Genomic DNA, 24595 nt, shown 5'->3' on the forward strand with positions numbered 1-24595 from the left:
TTGCTATTCAAGAGCTGTCCTGTTTAATGTGTATTTTATTATGCTGTTGCTGCTCTATTTTTAATAAACCTATTCCGTAATTTATCATCTAAATTATGGTCTGATGGTGTTTATTCTGCTGCTTTCTGAAGTCAGGAAGACCGTCTCATGACTTACTAGGATCAGTGTCCCTTAGGATTATATACATTGACATTTATTCGATATACGAAAATATGCTCTGGTGTATATTAAGATCTGAGTAAAATGCAGAAATATGAATTGCTGGGTAAAGATTTGCTATTCAACTTTGTTGAAGCTAGCAGCCAGAAAGATCAATAAATTCAGAAATTGATTTGATAGTGTCTGGGATATAATTGAAAGTGAGACTAGTTTTACAGAAGCAGCAGGGGAAAGGTGGGAGGGTGGATGCAAGATCAGGAAAGAGACCAACAGTGAACTTCCCAGTTAGTGTGTAAACTAGAAGCTGTGAAGAACAATCTAAGCTATAGCAGATGGGATATCAAGTTAAAGATTAAAGCTGATGAAGAGTTTTTGTGCGAATTTGAAGAAGCAAATGACAAATGAAAGCTTTTCAAGATCCAAGGAAAAGATAAAGCTAAGTATAAACTTAAAACAATTGGAAATTTGCAGCTGAATGAAGGTACAGCTGTGATCTGTTCAAGGAACAGACAGTTAAAAATGATGTCTGTTCTGCTTCTGTCAATTGAAGGTACAGTGGAAGTGTAGATACAAGCTTCGGATTATATGCCCAAATGTAAGAGAAAATTGATGCCAACACTAATTCCCAAATTCTGTGCTAAACCTAATGTAAAATAGGAAGGAATGCTTGTTTACACAACTATAGGACTATTTATCTAAATGCCTACTTTTGAAATACAGTTTTAATGTTTCGATATTGCTGTTTTCTGATTGACTTCCAACATTCACAGGAATGTTTGGATTATGAATGGGTATAAAAGCTCCTAAGTAGTCAATGTGGGAGAAGTCAAAAAAGCTACTTGTAAAAACAAAATTTATAGCAGCCTGCCTAAATTGGATTATTGTGCAGCTTAAGGTACTGAATATAAACATGTTATCCAGTACTTCTACTTCAGTGCTAGACGGGGACACAATCTTTTCAAAATAACTTGAAGTGTTGCGAAGTGATTAGCACTCATCTAGATGATAGTAGAAACACAATTGGGGACCTTGTAGGAACTGTATCAATTTGTTCCTCAGTTTCTGCTCTTATGGCGGATTGGAATCTGGATATGGGTATTGATCCTGTGGAATCTCTGATCTTATGTTTATTTCTTTCAATCTTTCATTCCTTCTTTCTGCATATAAAGGGTTTGTGAACTACATGTGTTGATGATAAAGGGTCATTATGAGTTACAGATGAATGGATTTTAATGCTTTGAATCTCTCTGAATCCCAGAAAGAGAGAACCTTTATAAATTTTTAAAAAATGTATTGGGTAAGTTTTATCTGCTGTCCATTTATCAGATGTTCAGGTTATACAGAAATCAGAACTTCACTGCACACACAAACGTTGTTCTGCTCGACTGATCTACATTGATGTTTTTGCTTGATGAATCACCTTATAACTTTGTCCTTCAGATACTTCATTACCTCTCCCTTAAATGCATCTATCCTGATTACCTAACTGCACAATGTTATGAAGAATTTAATATTCTCACCACTGAGTAAATAATTTTTTCCAGAAATCTTGGATTTCATAGCTGGTTTGTATTTATGATGTCTGGTTTTGAACTTCATTCAAGTTGAAAATGTAAAACTGTTAGTAATATCCCCCACCAAAAAAAAATCAAGGTTTAGATTAAAGTAACAAGCAAAGGTAAATAAAAGCCAACAGAAAAGGATAATGAATGATCAGACTTTGGGAAGCACTGGTGATCAGAAGTATCTTGGTGTGCACCTACATTGGGCCCCTTGAGGTATCGGGACAGGTGGATGCAGGTGAACCAAGTCGTTAAGAAGGCACATGGTATAGTTGCTTTTATTAGCTAGAGTTTAGGAGCAAGGAGGTTATGCTGGAACTGTATGAAACATTTGTGAAACAACAGTCAGAGTATTATGTGCAGTTCCGGAATCCACATTATAGGAGTGATCAGATGGCATGGGATAGGGTGCAGATGAAATTTGCAGGAATGTTGCCTGGGCTAGAGAGTTTAAGTTATGTCAAGAAATTGGACAGGCTAGGTTTTCCTTAGTGCAGAGGGGATTGAGAGGGGTGCTGATTGAGACGTGTAAAAGTTTGTGGGGCATACATAGGGGGTAGACAGGAGGAAACGTTATCCTTTGGTGGAGAGATTAATGATGGGTGCATAAATTTATGGTAAGGGGAAGAAGACTACTATTATAGGGCAAGCCAAACAGAGAACAGCCAGAGAATTCCTAGAGGCATGGCACTCATCCACAGATTCTATCAACAAACACATCGACCTGGACCCAATATACCGGCCACTGCAGCGGACAGCTGGAACGGACAACCGGAAGCGGCAGAAACAAACCACTATAAATGCCCGAGGAAACAACACAGAAGTGCTTCACAGGAGGCTCCCAAGCACTGAGGATGTCACCTAGACAGGGGACGAAACGTCTGCAACACAAATTCCCAGCTCGGCGAACAGAACCACAACAACAAGTGGAAGAAGAATTCTTTCAACTAGAGGGTGGTGGGAATCAAAAACTCTCATCCTGTAAGGGTGGTATAGGCAGAAACACTCAACATTTAAGAAGAATTTAGTTGTACATTTGTGATGCAAAAGCATACAAGGCTATGTTCCAAGACCCAAAAAATAGGATTAGCATAGTTAACTGCTTGTTTGTGATCAGCATGGAACCAATGCCAAAGGGCTTTTTCTGTGATCTGGATCTCTTTGACTCTATCTCTCAAGTGGTGAAGGGGTTTTTGATCAGTATCTGTCAGTACCTGTAATATAACAACTCAGATTGATGAGCAATCAGCATAACTTTCTATAAAGGTTTGTAAAGTGGTTGTGTTAGTGTGCATGGGTCAACAAGGCCTGGAATTTTTTTTTAGTATTTATGGCTACCAAGTATTCATGAATGGGCAAAACAAAGAGAGGAGGGGGCATAGCAGTACTTAATAGGATGATGATCCAGTTCCAAATGTATGGGTCTAGTACTTTTCCTTATTTGAAGTCAAATAGATAAAGAAAGAGAGGTTTTTTTATATAACAGACCTCCAAACAGTGCAAAAGAAATTGATGGGTTAATTTGTTGTAGAATTCAAGCTTGTGCAACAAAATTGAGTGCCATTATTAGATATTATGACAAATATATTACCAAGCACTACTTATTTTATTTTATGAAGGAAACCAAGTTATGTTAAAAGAGGAAAAGGAAATCACAAGAAGTAATCGAGATGCCTGAAAAATATTAATATTCCTGAAAGTTGATCTGCCACCTGGCCTGAATGTATCCTAGATCACTGAAAGAGGCAAAGAAAGAAGCAAAGCAAATATTAGAGGCAGTGTTTATATTCTACTAATCTTAATTAGATTCAGTACTGGAGAACTGTTCACAAATCAGACTAGTCAGCCTTAGAAAAGTTATTGCGAATCATTATTGGGGACAAAATAAACTTGGAACAACATACATTTTTAAAGATGAATCATGCTTAACTTGATTAAATTCTTTCGGGTAGAAGATTGGTCAAAGTACACGTTTATGTATTTGTAAGTTTGTAAGAAACTGACAAAGTCTTAATTTGGTGGTTTCCAAAAAAATGGAAGCCCACCAAATTAAGGGGAAGGTTATAATGTGGCAAAGGATGTTGATGAATGAATTATTTCAGCCATGGAGTAGGTATTGGCATAGTGTTATTGAGGTTTAATTTGGGGTTTATTCTCACTTTTTAATAACTTTTATTAACAACTGATTTTACTTGGGTGTAAGGAGTAGCATTATAAAGTTCACTGATGCCAAATTTGGCAAAGCATTTATGAGGATAGTTGTAATGTTCAGAATGGTATAGACAGGATGTCAAAATGGGTAGAAATAGTAAGTAGCATGTATTCTATCTGAGAATTGTGAAATCATGTATTTTGGCAGGACTAAAATGGAAAGACAGTATATTCTAAGTGGGATGACTTTAACAAATATAGTTGAGTAGAGACACCTGATGTCCAAACATGTGCAACTTAAAGGTGATGGAGAGTTGATAAAATGATTGAAAAAACTATATGTATTACTTGGATTTACAAGTATGTATAGAATATCAAACCAGCAAGGTCACCCTGGAACTTTATAAATGAGGTTAAGCCTCGATTGGGGTCATCTGGACAGTTTTGGACACCAGATTTCAAAAAAGATGTAAAAGCTATGGAGGAGATTTACCAGAATGTTATCAAGAACGAGACTTTTTAGTTATGAAAAGAATTTGGAAAAGGTAGTGCTGCTGCTGTCCATTTAAAAAAAATTAACATGATTTAGTAAAGGTTTTCATGATACAGTGAAAAAGTTTGTTGTTGGCACTGCACCAACTTGAATGTCTGAAGTCATCCAAGACCGTGTTCATTTAGCTATTGAGGCTTGATGACATACTCATAATTTGGCAGTCTAACCTAATTCATTTTTTCTCAGTTGACAGCTGTATTCTAACAGACAGGTCATTATCACCTGAGAAAAAGGAATCTGTTAGTACCGTTAGCTTGATTAGCAAACAAGTGAAACTAGTGGTTGTTTCCCGAGACCATAACTGTATAAAACTGAGTGGAAGGATTATAATGTAACGTTATAATGTTGTACTCCTGTGGGGATCATAAAACGCTGCTCATTATACAGCCTTGTGCAGTGTTCCTTCCTTTGTTTGGCATATTTTGATTTACCAGCTCAATTCATCTTGTTGCTAGATAATACTGATTTTGCTATAATGAGAGGTTTTGGTAGAGTAATGCAAGGCTATTCCTTCTGGTCATGACTTGGTGATGAGATATCTTTAATTTGAAATTGACAAGAAGAGTGGAGATGAGAAATCTTTTCACTCTGGTATTATTAAAGTTTTGAATGCTTCACCTAATATGATGTGAAAACTGATTTCAATAATTTTATAACGGCATTGGGCTGATACCCGAAGAGGACAAGCTTGCGGAGTTACACTTCAGCAAGTTTTCATCCCATTTTCAGCCTCTTTCTTTTCTGAAGTCCTTGAATTTGTCATTGCCTTCCAAATCCATTCCCAGTTTTCCAGAACCACTCCTATTTGAATTCTTCCAATGAGGTTATGCTCCAAAAATAGCTCTTATCAAAGTAACAAATAACATCCTGAGTGACTGTGACAAAGGCACACTGTCCATCTTTATCAATCAGTCTCCTTCCTTTGACGTGACTGACCACACCTCTTCCAATGTCTCCCCAGCGTTGTTTTATTTAGTTCCATTCTTTCTATCTAATCATAGCCAGCAAGTCCATTGCAATGGCTTTTTTTTTATATAGCCTTACTACTTTAGTTTCTCAGAAAAAGAGCTGCACTCTTCTTCTTTTACAACTATAGGCTAAACTTAAGTGACATAAGTTGAAAGTGCAGTTATTTTTCGCATGTGCTAATGACACTGAGCTGTACCTTATTGCCACCCCTGTGGACTCTTACATTGTTGCTAAATTGTCAGATTGCCTATCTGACATCCTGTACTGGATAAACAGTTCCTACTTTTAAATATTTGGAAGACTGAAGCCATTGTTATAGCTTTAGGTCTCAGAGTAAGGAGTTGCTGATTTAAGACCAAGGTGAGAGGGAGTTTTTATTCTTTGAGCTTGGTGAATCTGTTCACTGCTGAAGGTTGTCAAGGCCGAGAGAGATTTTTAGTCAGTAAGACAATCAAGTGTGATAGAGAAAAGGCAGGCAGATGGCATTGAGGATTATTTTCCATCTGTTTTGGTCATGAATTTTGATTGGGCTTTGCAGTAGATTTTTATAATCTGGATACTTTCTACATGAAGCACATTAATTGTTCAAAGTTTGTGAGACGATTTGTAGCTCGGGTGCTCGACCACTAGGACTCATAACAGCACACAAACCAACAGCCACTCTCAGACAAAAACTCACCAGAACGAAGGACCCGATACCCAGCATGAGCAAAACCAATGTAGTGTACAAAATCCCACGCAAGGACTGCACAAAACACTACATGGGACAAACAGGAAGACCGCTAACAATCCGCATCCATGAACACCAACTAGCCACGAAACGACATGACCAGCTATCCTTAGTAGTGACACACGCAGATTACAAGCAACATGAGTTCGACTGTGACAACACTACTATTATAGGACAAGCCAAACAGAGAACAGCCAGGGAATTTTTAGAGGCATGGCACTCCTCCACAGATTCAATCAATAAGCACATCGACCTGGACCCAATATACCGACCACTGCAACGGACAGCTGGAACTGACAACCGGAAGCGGCAGAGACAAACCACTATAAATGCCAGAGGAAACATCACAGAAGCGCTTCACAGGAGGCTCCCAAGCACTGAGGATGTCACCTAGACAGGGGATGAAATGTCTGCAACACAAATTCCCAGCTTGGCTAACAGAACCACAACAATAATGATTGCTCCAATCTAGCTTTATTTTAAAGTAAATTTATATAACTTGACTACGATGATACAGTGCAGACTATTGATTCTTCAGTGAAGAATATATACAAAACAGTCTCTCTTTATTGTATCACTAACATTCCTTAGAGGAGCTGTTTTTTGCTTTGTAATAAAATCTAAGTATTGTTTTTCAACTTGTTAGCTATCCAGTTTTTGTGCAATGTCTTTCAGCTGGCATATATATATATATATATATATATATATATGTGTGTGCAAGAAAATAATGTGGTCCCCATTTTTGAGAAGCAGTGCCAAAACTGCATTTGTCCATTGCAGACCTCCATATTTTTCAATACAAAGCAAAATAAAAACCGATTAACAGGAGTAAATGCATTACTCTTAAAGGTTAAAGAGTAGTCAACTTTGATTTGTAATAGATTTCCTTAGCTCCCTTTGTCTTTTTTGAGGGTACGGCAACACAACTTAAAAAGTGATTAAATGTTGTGTGTTTGCCAAGGTTTGCAAAAATTCAAAAAGAAATCTGATTTAGAGGTTATTACCTGGGTTCAAAGTTTTCATAATTGTAAATGTAAGCATTAGACATATTAGGAAGTGAGGCCAAGTGATGGCTATGTACTGCAATGTTTGGGATCACTACCGTTTATAATTTACAAAGGAGTCATCACTATGCTGTATGCTTTGCTTTACTTGAATGTAAATGGTGCAAGTAACAATGAAACTTATTAACCTTTTCATAGCCTTAAAAGCCATCCACATTTATATGGACCAATTATATTAAGAATAGAACATCAGTTTCAATTTATCTTCATTGAAGTGTGAAATTTACACTGGAGCTACTTGACATCCAATATGGAATTAAAAATGAAACTTAATTTCTCTCAAACAATTGGCTGCAGTGTAGTAGTTACTGGTGGTTCCTGAGTAGGTTAAAATGTGGAATTTTGCAATTTAAATATTTGCAAGAGGTATGATAGAATTGACAAGAAAGAAGAATTGAAGTAGCTCATCCATGATCTTATTGAATTGTGCAGCGGATTGCAGAGAATTTTGACATACTTCTCTTTCTACTTATGTTCTTATGGAAAGTTAGAACAAGTGATCACTGATGATTCAAATGATTAATTGCATTAAGTTAAACTTTGCTCTGATTATGCAGACAGATAATAAAGCATCATTCTGAATAGAAAACAAATATACCTTGTATGTGTTATACCAAGACCTGCAAAGTTATTTCAGTCAAAAATGTATAAATATTTATAACTTGCATGACAAATGTGTGATTGTATAAAATTAGTGTATAAATAGATCTTTATTTTGATAAAACTTTCAGAATCAAGAAACTAGTCTTTCAGATGGAAGATTCCACTTTTGCAAGCATATGTGTCAGCTTAGGTCTTCCACAAACGTTTTTGAAATGTACTTAGCTATCCCAATCAATATCTTGCACCCTGTTGCTGAAATCAGGCTGGGTAGCTGAAACTTTGTGATCTGAAGTTTTTTTTAAACAGTCATTCCTCTGCAAACCTTGTCAAGTAAAGCATTTTAATCTGCACAAAGTTTTTGTATGTTTGATATTTGGGCAAGAGCATATTTGAAATATTGCAAAATCAGAAATTGACTTTTTCAGTTTTGCTTTCCTTCAAAGAAGACAACCGTATTGAGAATATTCCTTCCAAAGTAATGTTTACTGAGGGCTGAGTCAGGTCAGTTCCATAAATAGTGAAATGGTGGAGGAATACTTTGCAAACTTATGGCTAAGTGAAGCATTTTAAAAAAAATCTATTTGCTACTAAAAATAAATGTTCAAAGTAATGCCCTGTTTGCCTTTCAGCCATACCATTATTATTAAAACTTAATTGCAGGTTTTTAGTTGTAGTGATGTAAAATCTGATCTTAGCAGAAATGACAATTGCTGAGGAAGTAAATTGGTTTTAATTGTTGTAACTGTCTTAAAATATGGCTTCAGGTTTGTATGAATTGATTCATTTAATGTTTCAATATTATGTTGATTTGAGAAGTGGTTTAGTGTATGCAATTTATTTTATATTACTTATTTCTTTAATGTTCTGCTGTAATGTTTGAAACACTACAATCACCCCTGTTCATTCATTTTACATTTCCAACTAATAATTGTTGCATAAAGAATCTTTTAGCTGAATATTTTGAATAATTGTTTTGGTGATTGTCAGTCAGCTAGTGATGGGTTTATGTCAAGATCAAGTGAACTTCTAAAAATACTGAAATCAGCTGCAAACTCTTGAGTATGGTCAACTTTACAGATTTAATGATCTTCAAACCTAATTAATATTTAATTTGGTTAATCAAGCTGGATATTCTATAAAGTAATTGGCTTAACTGGCTTTTTAAAAAAGTAATGTTTGAAAACATTGTTTCGATTTCTGTACCCAAGGTTTTACTTCCTTCATGATTAGTGTATGTAGACTGTGCGAATAATGAATTACAAACAACTAAAGAGTAATTTAAGGTTGATCCGAATATAATTACAATCTCAGAATTCTATGCATGACACATATGCTCCTGATTATATTCTTGCTATTTAAGAGAGGCATCAAAGAAGATAAGTTTGGGTAAGAAATAAATGATACTTTACTCAACATTTTTGTGTACCATGGTGGCCATTTATTAGGCCCTTTTAGAAAATCCTGCCTGACGTGAGAAGACCTGAACAGGAGGAAGAGAATTTAACTTTAAGTTTAGCTTCCAATTTATTAAGTAAGTTAAGAGCATGAATTGAGCGTGAAATGCTATCTCACAGGATATTGTTACACTTCGCTCACAAGGGGAGAAATGTTATTATATTTTACATGTAGGAAAATTATAGATCTGTTCTTTGCAAAGAAATTCATGATTTCACTATGTATAGTATCCTGAATAAGTCTTCCAAGATGGTTTATTGATATTAATTCTGCCAGGTATTACATAGAATTTAAAGTCTGTCCTATTGAAAATTGGAAAAGGTCTTTCTCCTTCTCATAGTATTCTGTTACTCTAATTATGTCTTGAACTGCAGCGTGTGATTTCAGCGTCTGCTTTGAGCAGGAGTGAGGTTGCTGTGGCACTGGAAGATAGACAAAGTTTGCCGTTTATAAATAATCTGTCTCCTGTGAGACTACCAAAGCTTTTGCTAATAATACAGCTATTACTGTTATTCACAGCTTCAGTTAAAGGCAACCTTATTCACTGTAACATTGCAAGCAACTGTTTGAAATGTTAATTTAAGATTCTATATAGATGAATGTTGTGGTTGGTAGTTATAGAGTCATAGTTATACAGCACAAAAAACAGACCTTTTGTTCCAACCAGTTCGTGCTGAACATAATCCTAAACTCAGCTGGCCCCACCTGCCTGCTCCTGGCCCATATCTCGCCAAAGCTTTCCTATTCATGTACTTAGTCAAGTGTCTTTTAAATGTTGTAACTCTGCCCATTTCCTTGGGAAGTCCATTCCACACGGGAGCCACCCTGTCAATAAAAATTGTCCCTTTTGTCTTTTTTAAAATCTCTTTCCTCACGACTTTAAAATGTGCCCCCTAGTTTTGAAATCCCCCATCCTACTATTAACTATTAGTAGGAAAAGACACCTACTATTAACCCTATCTGTATCCCTCCTTATTTTAAAAACGTCTGTAAGGTCATTACTGAACCTCCTATGTGCCAGTGAAAGAAGTCCCAGCCTATCCACCCTTTCTTTATAACTCAAACATTCCATACCCAGCAACATCCAGGTAAGCCTCTTCTGAACCCTGGGTGACCAGAACTGGAAACGGTACTCCAGAAGAGGCTTCATCAATGTCCAGTACAACCTCAACATGACTTTCCAACTTCTATACTCTGAGCAATGAAGGCAAGCATGCTAAATGCCTTTTTAATCACCCTGTCTATATGTGATGCAAACTTCAAGGAATTATGTACCTGAACCCCTAGGTCCCTCTGTTCTACAACACAACCCAAGGCTCTGCCATGAATTACACAAGTTTTGCCCCTGTTGTACCAAAATGCAATACCTCACATTTATCCAGACTGAATTCCACCTGCCACTTTTCAGCCCATTGATCCATTTGATCATCATCCCCTTGTAATCTTAGAAAACCTTCTTCACTGTCCATGATGCCGCCAATTTTTGTTTTGTCCACAAAGTTAGTAACCATGCTTTCTATATTCTCATCCCAATCATTTATATAAATGATAAACAAAAGAGGACCCAGAACCAATTGCTGTGGAACACAACTGGTGATAGGCCTTCAATCCCGAAACCAACCCTCCACCACGTTTGTCTTCGCTGTTAAACTAATTATGTATCCAATTGGCACGCTGTATAAGTTTTCACATTGTCATTTAAAATTAAAGCTGTAATCAATGTATTTCTGAGTATATATTTTATAACTAAATTCATCTGCGAAATTGAGCTTTAGTTTAATTTAAATACAGCAACATGGTAATTGCAGATGTAAACAAATTGGTAAATTGTATTGGACTCTCATACGTTGGTGAAGAGATACTTTAATGTAGAGGTCTTTCCAGTAATATTCATATGCAAGATTTAAACAAAAATGCTGTACGAATCTGGGTGCTTGAAACTTCTAAGATTGTTTTATATTAGTATCATTTGGGACTTTGGAAGCTTTTTCTTAAATTCATGGAGAAAGGGGATAATGTGGTGATGAAAATGTAACTTCCAATTTAAACATTTCACTTTGCTCCAGGAAATAATTGTGATTTTTTCTTTGCCTGAAATGGTGGGAGTAAGTACATTGTAGAATCGCAAAGTACATTTGACATCATGTAGTAATTCTTAAAAAAACAACTTTTTAAGTGATACTTATATGCATGCAAAGTCCTTGGAGCATGTATGTTTCTGCTTATTAAGTGGATTATGTAACTCAAATACACGGATCGAGCATTGATGATAACTTTCTAGGTATCCTAAATAACCATTTCTTGTCTGTCTCACTTACAGTCTCAGAAGCATAACATTGACATAAACAGACAAGCAAAGTTTGCTGTCACGCCTTCTTTCAGTCTCTTTGTAACTTTGAAGAATGTTGTCTGCAAAATAGGAGAAGATGCTGAAGTCTTAATGTCTTTATATGATCCTATTAAGTCCAAGTTTATCAGGTTGGTAGTCAACATAATTTTACATAGTTTCTAAGTTATTTATTTGTTCATTTCCTTTTAATCAAAATTGTTCAGCTATGAGTATTTGCATAATTAATACATTGTACAAGTAATCAATTCGTGTAGAACAGACATTGTTAAATGTAGTAATAATAGTCATATCCTTCAAAAGGTGCTGCTCCTTTCTATTATTTCAAAACAGTAGTCAATGGAATATTTCATTCATTATTCTTAGTTATTTTGCAATTGCTGTTAAGTGATTATACAATTGCTTTTTGCCTGCAATCTGATTTCATGCCCTAACTATTAGAATATATTTTAATAACAGCACCTTTACAATAAGATGTTAGTTGAAATACATTCTGCCTATTTCTAGTTTAAATCATTTTAGTTTGATATATAAAGAGATTGCACTTGGTTTAAAGTATACAGATGTTTCAAACTATGAATCCTATTCTGCTCTTCTGTTTTATGATGGTTGATCATGGTTTGTGGCAGTTCACAAAAGTAGCATGCCATCTACTTCTTGACTGCAATTAGTGATGGGCAATAAATGCTACGCTTGCCAGTGACTCATTCCATGACCTAATGCAAAAATCAAACTCCTCTCCACTTATTTGTCTTTGATCCATTTCCATTGATTAAAATGTTCTGAAGGTCTCTGCTTTTACCATATCAAGGCAGAAAGCTTCAGATTCCCACCACCCTCTGGGTGAAAAGGCTTTCCCTCCAATCTCCTCTTAACCTTCTGACCCTTACCTAATCGATGCTGCTGGTCATTGATCCCTCCATCAAGGGGAAAAGGTTGTTCCTGGCTACCTTGTCTACACTCCTCATGATTTTATACATAATCATGTCCCATCTCATTCTCCTCCGCTGTAATGTCCAATCTCCCCTCATAACTGGAACTCTCTGGTAAACATCCTGGTAAATCTTCTCCACACCCTCTCCTGTTTTATCACATCCCTCCTATAATTTGGATTCTAGAACTGCACACAGTACTCTAGCTGTGGCCTAACCAATTTGTTATACAATTCCAGCATTACCTCCCTGCTATTAAACTCTATGCTTCAACTAATAAAGGCAAGTATACTCTATGCCATCCTAACCACTTTACCCACCTGTCTGATACCTTAAGAGTCCAGTTACATGAACGTCAAGACTTCTCTAATCCTCGGTGCTTCCCAGGGTCCTACCATTCGGCATGTACTTTCTTGCTTTGATTGTCCTGTCCAAGAGCATCACCTCAAATTCCAGTTTGAATTCTGTTTGCTACTGATCAACCCATCTGACCAGCCTGTAAGTAGTAAGGACCCCCAGCAATGACCTCTATGGGACTCCACTGGACATGGATTTCAGTAGAAAGAACATTCCTCAACCATCAACCTCTGCTTCTTGCCACTAACCCAATTGTAAACCTAATTTGCCAAAGTTCCTTGGATTATGTGGGCTGTTAAAGTTGCTATCAGTCTCCCATGCAGGATCTTATCAAAAGCCTTAATAAAGTCCAAGTAGACTACATCAAAATTATTGCCCTCTTCTATCTCTCCAAATTGTGTTTGTGAAGTTCAGTTTAAAATGGCCAAAGAAAATCCTTTAGGGTTAAAGCAAAATATTGCTACATGTAAGATCGAAGGGAACAGTTCGCAAATACATTCATGCACGTGTCAAAGACAGACAAAAGAAAGTAGAGAAGTCATTAGTTAGAAACTAAACATGAAAGATATCAAAATTATTTTTGTGAATTTGTGTCCAGAAAATCATTCTTCATTTGAGGTTCTTTCAGTTGGCTGTGCTCTGATGTCTCTTTGGCAGGAGCACAGATACAACCTACTATACCTTGACCAGAAATTGTACTGTAAGCAAATTGGTTCACTTTACAGGTGAAACAAAAGTTAATTTTTATAAGCCATATTTTTAAGAGATGTTGAGATCAGAAGCAGGCTTTTAACTAAGCTGCTTACTATTCTTGTAGAACACAAGTAGATTGATGAACGAATGTTAAAGCTGTGCAGTTACAGGTGGTTCAAACAACCTACGAGTAAATTTCTGTAGATGCTGGAATCAGTATGGAAAACAAAAATGCTGGAGATCATAGCGTGTCAGGCAGCATCCATGGAGAGAAAGCAAGCTAATGTTTCTAGTCTAGATGACTCTTCACAGTTGATGTGGAGTGTCAAGGGGGCAGCACATGCAATAGTTTAGACAGGTGGGAGGGTTGGAGAGCTGTGGGAGAAAGGATGTTGATAGTTCAGACTTTTTCTCCCAGCACCCCATCCTCTCCACCACCACCCCCACTTTTGCGTGAATGCTGCCCACTTCACATCAGCTGTGAAGAAGAATCATGTAGACATGAAATGCTAGCTTGTTTTCTCTTTGTGACTAGAGTTTTGAGTTGAAACTCATTGATAATGTGATCATTTTGATGTTACTCTTGTTAGAAGCAATTCTGTTTTGAAACATTTAATGAGAGACATTTGCACCAAGTCAAGCAATACTGGGCTTTGATTGTCTTGGTTAAGATTTGCCTGTGGTAGACATCTCATCTTCTAGTCCTTTGTATTGGCTTGATTGGAATGTTCATACAATATAAGTAGTGACACTTTCCAAGAGGTGATGAATTTTGCTAGAATTTTCTGGATGCAGTGAACTTGTTCATTGAGTTTGATTGCAAACATTTCAAAACCTTCAAGAATCAGTTGTTTAAATTTAAACATGGTAAAGCTTTTTTAAAAAACAGTTAGGATCCCTATTTCTCCTGTCTGGACCTAGCACCTCCCTAATTATTTGCTGAGGCTAACTTTTACAATTCTTATACAAGGACACATAGATTAGAGTCCTAGAAATGTACAGCATGAAAACAGACCCTTCGGTCCAATTTGTCTATGCTGACCAGGTTTCCTAAATAAAGCTAGTCCCATTTGCCAGTACGTGGCCCATATCCCTCTAAACCCTTCCTATTCATAAACCCATCCAGATGCCTTTTACATGTAAACTTACCAGCTTCCACCACTTCCTCTGGCAGCTGACTTCCATGTATGCCTGAAAAAGTTGCCTCTTAGATCCCTTTTAAATCTTGGCCCTCTCATCCTAAACCTATGCCCTTTAGTTCTAGACTTCCCCCAACCCCAGCGTAAAGATCTTGCCTATTTATCCTGTCCATGCCCCACATGATTTTATAAACGTCTAGAAGGTCAACTCTCAGCCTCTGACGCAGCAAGGAAAACAGCCTCAGCCTATTCAGTCTCTCCCTATAGATCAAACCCCTCCAACCCTGGCAACATCCTTATAAATCTTTTCTGAATCCTTTCAAATTTCACACCATCATTCCTCTAACAGGGAGACCAGAATTGCGCATAGTATTCCAAAAGTGGCCTAACCAATGTCCTGTACAATCACAACATGACCTCCCAACTCATACTCGATGCTCTGACCAATAAAGGAAAGCATACCAAACACTTTCTTCACTATCCTATCTACCTGCGATTCTACTTTCGAGGAACTATGAACCTGTACTCCTAGGTCTCTTTGTTCAGCAACACTCCCTAAGACCTTACCATTATGCGTATAAGTTCTGTCCTGATTTGCTTTTCCAAAATGCAGCTCCTTAGATTTATCTAAATTAAATTCCATCTGCCACTCCTCGCCCATTGGCCCATCTGATCAAGATTCCATTGTACTTTGAGGTAACCTCCTTTGCTGTTCACTACACCTCCAATTTTGACGTCATCTGAAAACGTATTAAGCATACCTCCTATGTTCACATTCACATTATTTATATAAATGATGAAAAGCAGTGGACTCAGCACTGATCCTTGTTGCACACTGTTGGTCACAGGCCTGCATTCTGAAAAGATTCTTCCATTTAATTGTATTCTGCAGTTTGTTTCCGTGGAAATACAGTTCTATTTTTCTGTTCTTCTTTGCAGTTGGATAACGTAACGTTTTCCCACATTGTAGACCAACAGCCCTACTCACTTTAACTAGTGTATGTTCCTTTGCAGATTCTTTGTGTCCTTTCACAACTTGCTTTCTCATCTAGCTTTGTACTGTCAGCAAATTTGTTTTCAGTTCAGTTGGACCTAATTCCCCGTTCCTTTCCATTGTCCTTGCAATTTATATCAATATCCGAGCGTTTATCCAACTCTTCAGTGGAGGGTTCTGTTTGAATCCATATCCATCACCCAGTTAAGACAGTGCATTACAAATTCTAGCTACTCATTACTTTAAAAAAAAATTCTCCTCATGTTGTCTTTTGCTAGCCATCTTAAATCCGTCCTGCCTGACTATTGATCCATTTATCACTGCTATCAGCTTCTCTTTACTTATTCTATATAAACCATTTGGGATATTAAATACCTGTTCTCTTAACCATTTTTGCTCATAGAGTCTTAGAAGCCTACAGCGTGAAGACAGGCCCTTTGGCTGAAACTGGTCCATACCGACCAAAATGTCCATCCACGCTAATGTCATTTCCCTGCACTTGGTCCTAATCCTTCTAAACATTTCCTATCCATGTATTTGTCCTAATGCCTTTTAAACGTTTTTAATGTACCCACCTTAACCACTTCCACTGGCAGCTCATTTCATGCATATTGCCCTCAGATTCCCTTTTTTTTCTTTCCCCTCTAATCTTAAACTGATGCCCTCTGGTCCTCCATTCCCATACCCTGAGAAAAAGACTAAGTGTGTGCACCCTATCCATGTCTCTCATGATCTTATGCACCTCTATAAGATTCCTCATCAGTTTCCTAACTTCTAAAGGAAAAAGACCAAGCTTGTCCAACCTCTCACTATAACTCTGACCATTGAATCGTGACAGCATCCTTGTAAGTGTTGTTTGCACTCTTTCCAGTTTAATAACACCCTTCCGATAGCAAGGTGACCAAAATTGAATATAATATTCCAAGTGTGGCCTCCTCAACATTCTGTACAACTGCAACATAATTTCCCAACTTCTATATTCAGTGCCCTGACTGATGAAGGCAGGTGTGCCAAAATCTGCCTTCACTGCCCTGTTTACCTGTGACTCCACTTTCGGAGAACAGTACACCTGAACTCCCAAGATCCCTCTGTTCCACTACACTTCTTAAGGCCCTACCACTCACTATAAAACTCCTACCTTGGTTTGACTTTGCAAAATCCAAGACCTTACACTTATTTATATTAAACTCTATTTGTCATTTCTCAGCCACTTGCCCAGCTGATCAAGATCCTGCTGCAATTTCTGGTAACCTTCCTCACTGTCCACAATACCCCATATTTTAGTGCCATCTGCAAACTTACTAATTATGCCTTGTACATTCTTATCCAAATTACTGATACAGATAAACAACAGTGGGTCCAGCACTGACCCCTGAGGCACTCCACTAGTTAGAGGCCTCCAGTCCGACAAGCATTCTTCCACAGTTGTCCTCTGCTTCCTACTATCAAACCAATTGTTTATCCAATCTGCCAGCTTCCCCTGGATTCCATGCGATCCAATCTTCCAGAGCAGCCTACCATGTGGAACCTTATCAAAGGCTTTACTGAAATCCATATAGATTACCTCCACTGCTCTGCCCTCATCAACCTTCCTGGTCAATTCATCAAAGAACTCCAACAAATTTGTGAGGCATGATCTCCCATGCACAATGCCACACTGACTACTCCTCATCAAATCCTGTCTTATCCAATGCATGCATATCTTATCTCTTAGAATCTTCTCAAGTAACTTTCCTACCACAGAAGTTAGGCTTACTGGTCTAAGGTTCCCAGGTATTTTTTTGCAGCCCTTTTTGAATAAGGGCCTCGTTTGCTGTCTTCCGGGACCTCACCCGTGGATAATGATGATGTAAAAATATCAGCCTGGGCCCCTGCAATTTCTTCTCTAGTCTTTGCAGGGTTCTTGGATATATTTGGTCAGGACCAAGAGATTTATCCACCTTCAAACATTCTAATACGTTCCAACACCACTTCTACTGTGATATGGACTGTCTCCAAGATATCACCACTAACGTCCCCAAGTTCCCAAGTCTTTGTGTCTTTCTCCACAGTAAACACAGGAGAAATATTTATTGAGGACCTCACCCATATCCTGCAGTTCTACATATATGTGCCCACTTTGGTCCTATTCTCTCTCTAGTTTCTGCTGTTAAGAAAATAACCTCAGTCTCCCCATAATGGTAATCACTCATTGCTGGAACCATTTTAATGAATAAACTTTCTACTCTTCTCAAAGCCCTAGCACTCTTCTTGAAATTGGGTGGCTAGATCTGGACATGATGTGTAACCTCTTAGTGTTTGTTTTAAATCAATTTGTAAGGCCCAGGATCCCAATCAGAGCTTTAGTGACTGCTTTGTTAACCTCCTTTTGTCAACCTCATGGCTCTGTGCACCAATGCCCTCAATTCTTTTTGTTGTGAAGCCATTCTAAATTTGTACCATTTTCTACACTTTATGTTTGCAAAAGGCGTTGCTGCCTTTTTCATGATGTTTTTTAACCACTGAACCTCTCGCCCCTCAGAAGTGAGGGGTTCAATGGTTAAAAAACATTTAATTAACATATGAGATAATTTAAACTTGGACATGTGATAAATGGTACAGAAGGCAATGTGGACTTCAAGAGTACCATAAGGCAGCTTAGCTAAATAATTGCATGGTAAATTAAATGCAATCATGAAAAAGGCTAGATCTGGACATGATGTGTAACCTCTTAGTGTTTGTTTTAAATCGATTTGTAAGGCCCAGGATCCCAATCCTATCTACCTGTCCTTAAAAATGAATCCACTCCTTTATTGTTCATGTTTGTCCATATGGCTGTTAATTTTCTCTTGGCTTATAGTTTCTGTAAGTTTCCAAATATGAGGTTAAATTGACCAATCTTTAATTGTTAGGTTTATCCTTTTATTTTTAAGAGTACCAAACCACGGCTGCTCTCTCATTAGAGAGATAGCTGGTGGTAGTTTAACCTGAGGCTCACCATACTTCAGCAAAGAGAGTGCTTGCAAAAGAGTCCTCCATGGTAACCTCACCTTTGCGGGAATTGAACCCATGTTGTTGGCTTTGCTCTGCATCACAAATCAGCTTTCCAGCCAAATAAGCCAAGAAGCTTTGTAACATTTGCATTCCTCCAGTCCTTTAACACAATGTCATAGGTAAGGAACCTTGTGACTAGCATCCCCAAATTTCCAACTTCATTCGGGTAGGAAGACAAAATCTGAAGATAGCCTTCCAGATAGGATGTAACTGCTGCCCAATTGTTCTTCTCCACAGTATTAGATTAGACTCCCTACAGTGTGGAAACAGGCCCTTCGGCCCAACAAGTCCACACCGACCCTCCGAAGAGTAATCCCCCAGACCATTTCACTCTGACTAATGCACCTAACGCTATGGGCAATTTAGCATGGCCAATTCACCTGACCTGCGCATCTTTGGATTGTGGGAGGAAACCAGACCACCCAGAGGAAACCCACACAGATACGGGGAGAATGTACAAACTCCACACAGGCAGTCGCCCGAGGCTGGAATCGAAACAGAGTCCCTGGTGCTGTGAGGCAGCAATGTTAACCACTGCGCCACCGAGCTGCCCCAAAATTCAGCCTCCATTTCCTTAGTCGTTTTGGCTCCTTTTTGTACTGGTGCAGCAACTTCTACTGACTTTTGCTCTAAAATTCCTTTGTTCTACCATCATTCCTAAACTTCCACTTCAAAGTACACAAAATTATTTTTCTGAGAACCAAAATAAATTATGATAACTTTCTTCACTTACTCCCAATTTCACTTTTTCCACTCGCTTAATTTGTCTAAGTCTCTTTCAAACTTTTTGCTCCTATTTGCACAACTTGTGTATGCAAGCACTCTCTGGTTCCTTACCATATTTGGGAAGGGTATGTTGTGGATTGCATAAACTATTTGAGACTCATGTAAATGATAAGTGGCAAGAGGTTAATGCAATCATCCACACGTAAATGTGGGTGGCAACAGTTTTGTTTGCAAGTGAGTCAACCTTCTGCAGGGTTATGTTATGAGGAGTGGTATTGTTGACTTAATTGCATAATCCAAGTTACAGCAGTGGATGATGAGAACAAAGTATGAAGTTGATGAACTATTTTCCTGGGTGGTATGGTTGGTGAGAGGGAAAGGTAGGGTCGAGAGTGTGTTGCTGGAAAAGCATAGCAGGTCGGGCAGCATCCGAGGAGCAGGACAATCAACGTTTCGGGCTGAGCCCTTTGTCAGGAGAGAGAAAGGCAGCTTAGTGGCCTTAAGAACAGGATAGACTTAGACATGTTAAATAAAGACTGCAGCAGAATGAAAAGAAAACTGAGATGTGATGATAAGTTGGAATAAGAATCAAGCTCAACGTCCCTGAGCTGAGAGACCTGTTTGGTTGTGTAAATATGTGACAGGAAGGTTTAATTGAAGGAAAATGGACTGAAAATTAAATGTACACGTAGAGATGATAGGTTTGGCTCTGGAACACAAGCCTCGGTACATAGTAAGCTTGACTTTTAATTTGGATCATTGATATCGAGTGAAATTTTGGTTGAGAGAAGAAGGTATTGATATCCACGTAAGAACCTGTTTTTATCAAAACTGATTTTAAGTGATGAGAATAATTATACTGAAAATAAACTGATAAATTTCTAGATAAGCAAATAGAAAAGCAGTGGGAAAATTTGGACTAGTGGTCAATAAAAGTCTAGGAGAAACATATCTGAGTAAAATGCCAGAACAAGCTGGCCAGTAATTACACGCCACTGAGAAATATGGGCAACGTTGATAAAGGAGAGGGAAAAAAGGATACGCTTAAAAATATTGAGAAAAAAAAATGACAAAAACCTGTATAGAAAATGCTTAAGTCTAAAAATAATTAGCAAGATGGAAAATATATCATTAAGGAATATGGAAATAAATATTGTTGGATCTACACAAATAACGAAAGAGCAATCAAGTTGAAGGATGTGCCGAATAAACACAAGTGATGTCAGTGAAATTACAAAAGGGTAATACGCTTTCTTTCTTTTAGTATTTACCAGAGAGGTTAGCGTTAGAAATGCATGAAGTTAAAAAGAGATCAAAACCGCTGCAGACACATGGTTAAAAAGGTGAAAAAAGAATTGAAAACCTAATCAAGATTAGAGAAGATATAACTCCTCATCTGGATGGATTGCATCTGCGTATTGGAGTACATAAGAGAAGAAATAGCAGCGACACTATTACAAGAAAATACATTAATTAAAGAAAGGGATAGTATTTGATGAGTAAGCTACAGCTGTTATAATTCCCTTACTTAGAAGGGGCAATAGAGCAAGTCCAATGAACTGTAGTCCAAATAATTTCATGCAGATAATGGGAGAGTTTTGAAATATGTACTCTAAGATGTAATGAATATAATTCAGAAATTAAAAGCATAATGGAGTAATCAGAATGCTTGCAAGAAGAAAAGGCATTCTTGACCAATTTTTATTGAATCCTTTGCAAGTACCATTTAAGCACACAAGAAATGGTAGCAGTGGGTGATACAGTCCCTTAAGCATATTATGCCATTGAATAATCTCATGGCTGATCACCTGCCTCAACTTTATTCTTTTGGCTTTTTCCTTTAGGCTTTTTCCTTTATTCCTTGATTCTTTGAGATGAGTCTGTCCTCTCAGTTTTAAATATACTTAGTGCATCCACAACCCTCAGTAGACTATTGTAAAGACGCAGCATTCTTAGAAGAATTAACCCCTTATCTGAGGTTGCACTCTTATACTTTTGATGCTAGAACCAGAGAAAACCATGTTTTACCCTGTTAAAAGCCCTTCAGAGTCTTGTATGTTTCAATTAGATCTCAGCTCATTCTTCCAGGTAGAATTAGAAGACATCATATACTTGAGTTTTGAAAAAAAGACCCTTAATAAGGACTCGCACAGCATACTCACATTTCTTCCTCCACTGTGGTTGGAATTCATTACCAAAAGAAGTAGTTGAGTAAGTAAAAAAAGATACATTTAGGAGGAAGCTAGACATAAGCGCATGAAGAAAGGAATAGAAAGATATATTGATGGGATTGAATGAAGGACTCTCCGGTAAGACCTAAACATTGGCATGGAACTGTTGGGCCAAATAGCCAGTTACTGAGCTTTGTAATTGCATGTTATAGGCAGTTCCTAAATACTTGATCATAACTTATTTATAGGATTAATTCATGATTGTTCTAATTCATGGTCCTTGCCACTGTTCTGTTTCCTAGCTTTGGTTTCTAAAATGAAATACATTCTTGAGATGACAATTGAAAGTACATTTAAAATGTGTATTTCTGAATGCACGCCTATTGTTGATAGTTTCTCTAGTTTGTAAACAAAACTATACCTTGCATATGATTTAGCATTCCACAGTTCATTTTTGCATAATGTTTCTCTAATATCATAATTGTTTGAATACATACATTCTTTAATCTGCAGTGTTGTTACTAATGGATAGAAGGTGTAATGAGGACTGCGTGTGTGTGGTGGGAGTATCAAAATATAAAAATTATTTTTTTTCTCTGCAGTGAAAACTATCTAGTGCGATGGGCAAGTTCGGGCCTTCCAAAAGACATAGACCGGCTAAACAACTTAAAAGCTGTATTTACAGTAAGCTATTTTCACCTTTTAGGTCAAGTAATAGCTTGATAAAACTTTAGAACAGGTACAGAAAAGATTTTCAAGGATGTTGCCAGAGTTGGAGGGTTTGAGCTATAGGGAAAGAATGAATAGGCTGGGGCTATTTTCCTTGGAGCATCGGAGGCTTAGAGATGACCTTATAGAGGTTTATAAGATCATGAGGGACATGGATAGGGTAAATAGACAAGGTCTTTTCCCTGGGCTTGGGGGATGTCCAGAACTCGAGGGCATATGTTTAGGATGAGAGGGGAAAGATTTAAAAGGAACCTAAGGGGCAAGTTTTTCACACAAAGTGTGGTGCGTGTATGAAATGAGCTGCCAGAGGAAGTGGTGGTACAATTACAACATTTAAGGCATCTGGATGAGTATATGAATAGGAAGTGTTTAGAGGGCTATGGGCCAAGTGCTGGCAAGTGGGACCAGATTAATTTAGGATATCTGGTTGGCATGGATGAGCTGGACCGAAGAGTCTGTTTCCATGCTGTACATTTCTGTGACTCTACTGATCGAACTGGCAGTCTTAAAGGATGTATCTGCTCGGTTAGGTCTAGAGCAGGTGGTAAAGAACCTAATGAGGCAAAAATTTACTTGATCTCCCCCTCACCAGTCTGTCTTTCATGGATGCAGTTGCCCTTATTAGAATTGACTACTATGCAATTTTTATGGCGATCGGGTCCCTTGGTTTATGTGTCTGCAAGATTCAGTCTTGACCATGCTGTAAGACTGGCAGATAAAAAGACATCTTGCATCAAATTGTTGATTTTCAACTGGCATTTTTGTCATAGACTTACTGTGATGTGCTGACTACTGCAAATTGGCTTAGACTTGACTCAAATGTGTTTGTGTAGACAGGTGCAATTCTACCTGTAGACATGTATACAGATCCTTAGCTGCAATTGTCCTTCAACATCAGTCTTCAGCTTCTCCCAAGATTTCATAAACTAAGGCAATCTTTGTTGTTTAGCATTAAGGGCTTTTAAAGGTTTTCTGTTCCAAGCGTAAAGTTTGCTTGTCAAAATAATTTTGTGTGCTTAATTCAAATGACTGCACGGATTAAATTTTCATCCCATGGTAACATGCATAATTGGTTAGCTGAAAACAATGTCACTAGCTTTTTCAGACCATCTATGGGGAAAAAAAATCAACATTAAAGTTACATTTTAAGTAGAATATGCATTTAGACTTTTTTTTAAAAGGAAAAGCTATCGTGTGTAAGATGAGTATGTTTTTTTGCTCAATTTTAAAAAAAAATGCAAGTTCACAAAACGTGCATTATTTAGCACTATTCATGACCACTGAATATGCCAACAATTCATTTCAGCCAATTCATTATTATAAAGTGTGGTCTTTGAATAGTTGTAGGAAAGACTGCCCCAGGTCTGTGTGAGGGTCTAACAATGTGGTAGTAGCTAGCCAATCTGTTTTTGTGATGTTGATTGAGGTATAAATATTAGCTAGGAAATTGGGATAACATTTTTTTTACAATTGTTGCCAAGGACCTTTAACACTCACTTGAGAGAGCAAATGAGGCCTCCATTTAACCTCTTCAGCTAAGAAACATATGTGATAGTGTAGGGCTCCTCAGTTCTGCAGTGGATTTTCAGCTTTGCTGTTTGTACTCTTGTCCTGGAATAGGACTTGAACTGGAACCTTCTGACTCAAGATGTGAGATTGCGCTCACCTTAGCAGACAGCACCTGTGAAGGAAAATAAGAGGTTATATACTTTGGGTGTGTCTATATGTCTCATTTGAACTGAATATTTTACTTGGTATATTTCCCTTTTTTTGCATAGGATCTTGGCAGCAAAGATCTTAAGAGAGAAAAAATTAGCTTTGTGTGCCAAATTGTCAGAGTGGGTCGAATGGAGCTGAAAGACAACAATACCAAGAAATTTACTACAGGGTTGAGAAGACCTTTTGGAGTGGCAGGTAAAGGCTCAGTCATAACATAAAATATTTAAATAACTAAACTTGGACTATCAAGTAATATAAACATAACTTCTTTTTTGAGCAACTTTCAAATTTTCAACTAATCTACTAAACATTACAAGGAGTAGGGATATGTATGAAATGTGCATCATTTAAAGGTTTTGCATGTGATAGATGCCATTTTCCAAATATATACAGGTATTTAAGTTTTATACTACAGTTGACAAAGTGAGTAAGTAACTCAAATATGCTAATTGAATAGCCAAATGAAAGGAAATGTGATGAAGCATATTGGAAAAGGGTAGATAATACAA

The 24595-nt window shown here is 37.5% G+C and overlaps 1 protein-coding gene across 1 annotated transcript in view; it reads left to right on the forward strand.

Moving 5' to 3' along the window:
- Positions 1 to 24595, forward strand: part of dock1 (dedicator of cytokinesis 1) — a 592086-nt gene that overhangs the window by 76359 nt on the left and 491132 nt on the right. Inside the window, exons 8-10 of the mRNA XM_087998957.1 lie at positions 11567 to 11724; positions 22241 to 22322; positions 24146 to 24281. Of these exons, the coding sequence (XP_087855083.1) occupies positions 11567 to 11724; positions 22241 to 22322; positions 24146 to 24281 (376 nt within the window). The remainder of the gene's footprint in view (positions 1 to 11566; positions 11725 to 22240; positions 22323 to 24145; positions 24282 to 24595) is intronic.

The sequence above is a fragment of the Chiloscyllium plagiosum genome, unplaced genomic scaffold (assembly GCF_037043375.1).
Source record: "Chiloscyllium plagiosum isolate Xiang-an unplaced genomic scaffold, Cpla_swu_hap1 HiC_scaffold_22, whole genome shotgun sequence".
In the NCBI taxonomy this organism is placed as follows: Eukaryota; Metazoa; Chordata; class Chondrichthyes; order Orectolobiformes; family Hemiscylliidae; genus Chiloscyllium; species Chiloscyllium plagiosum.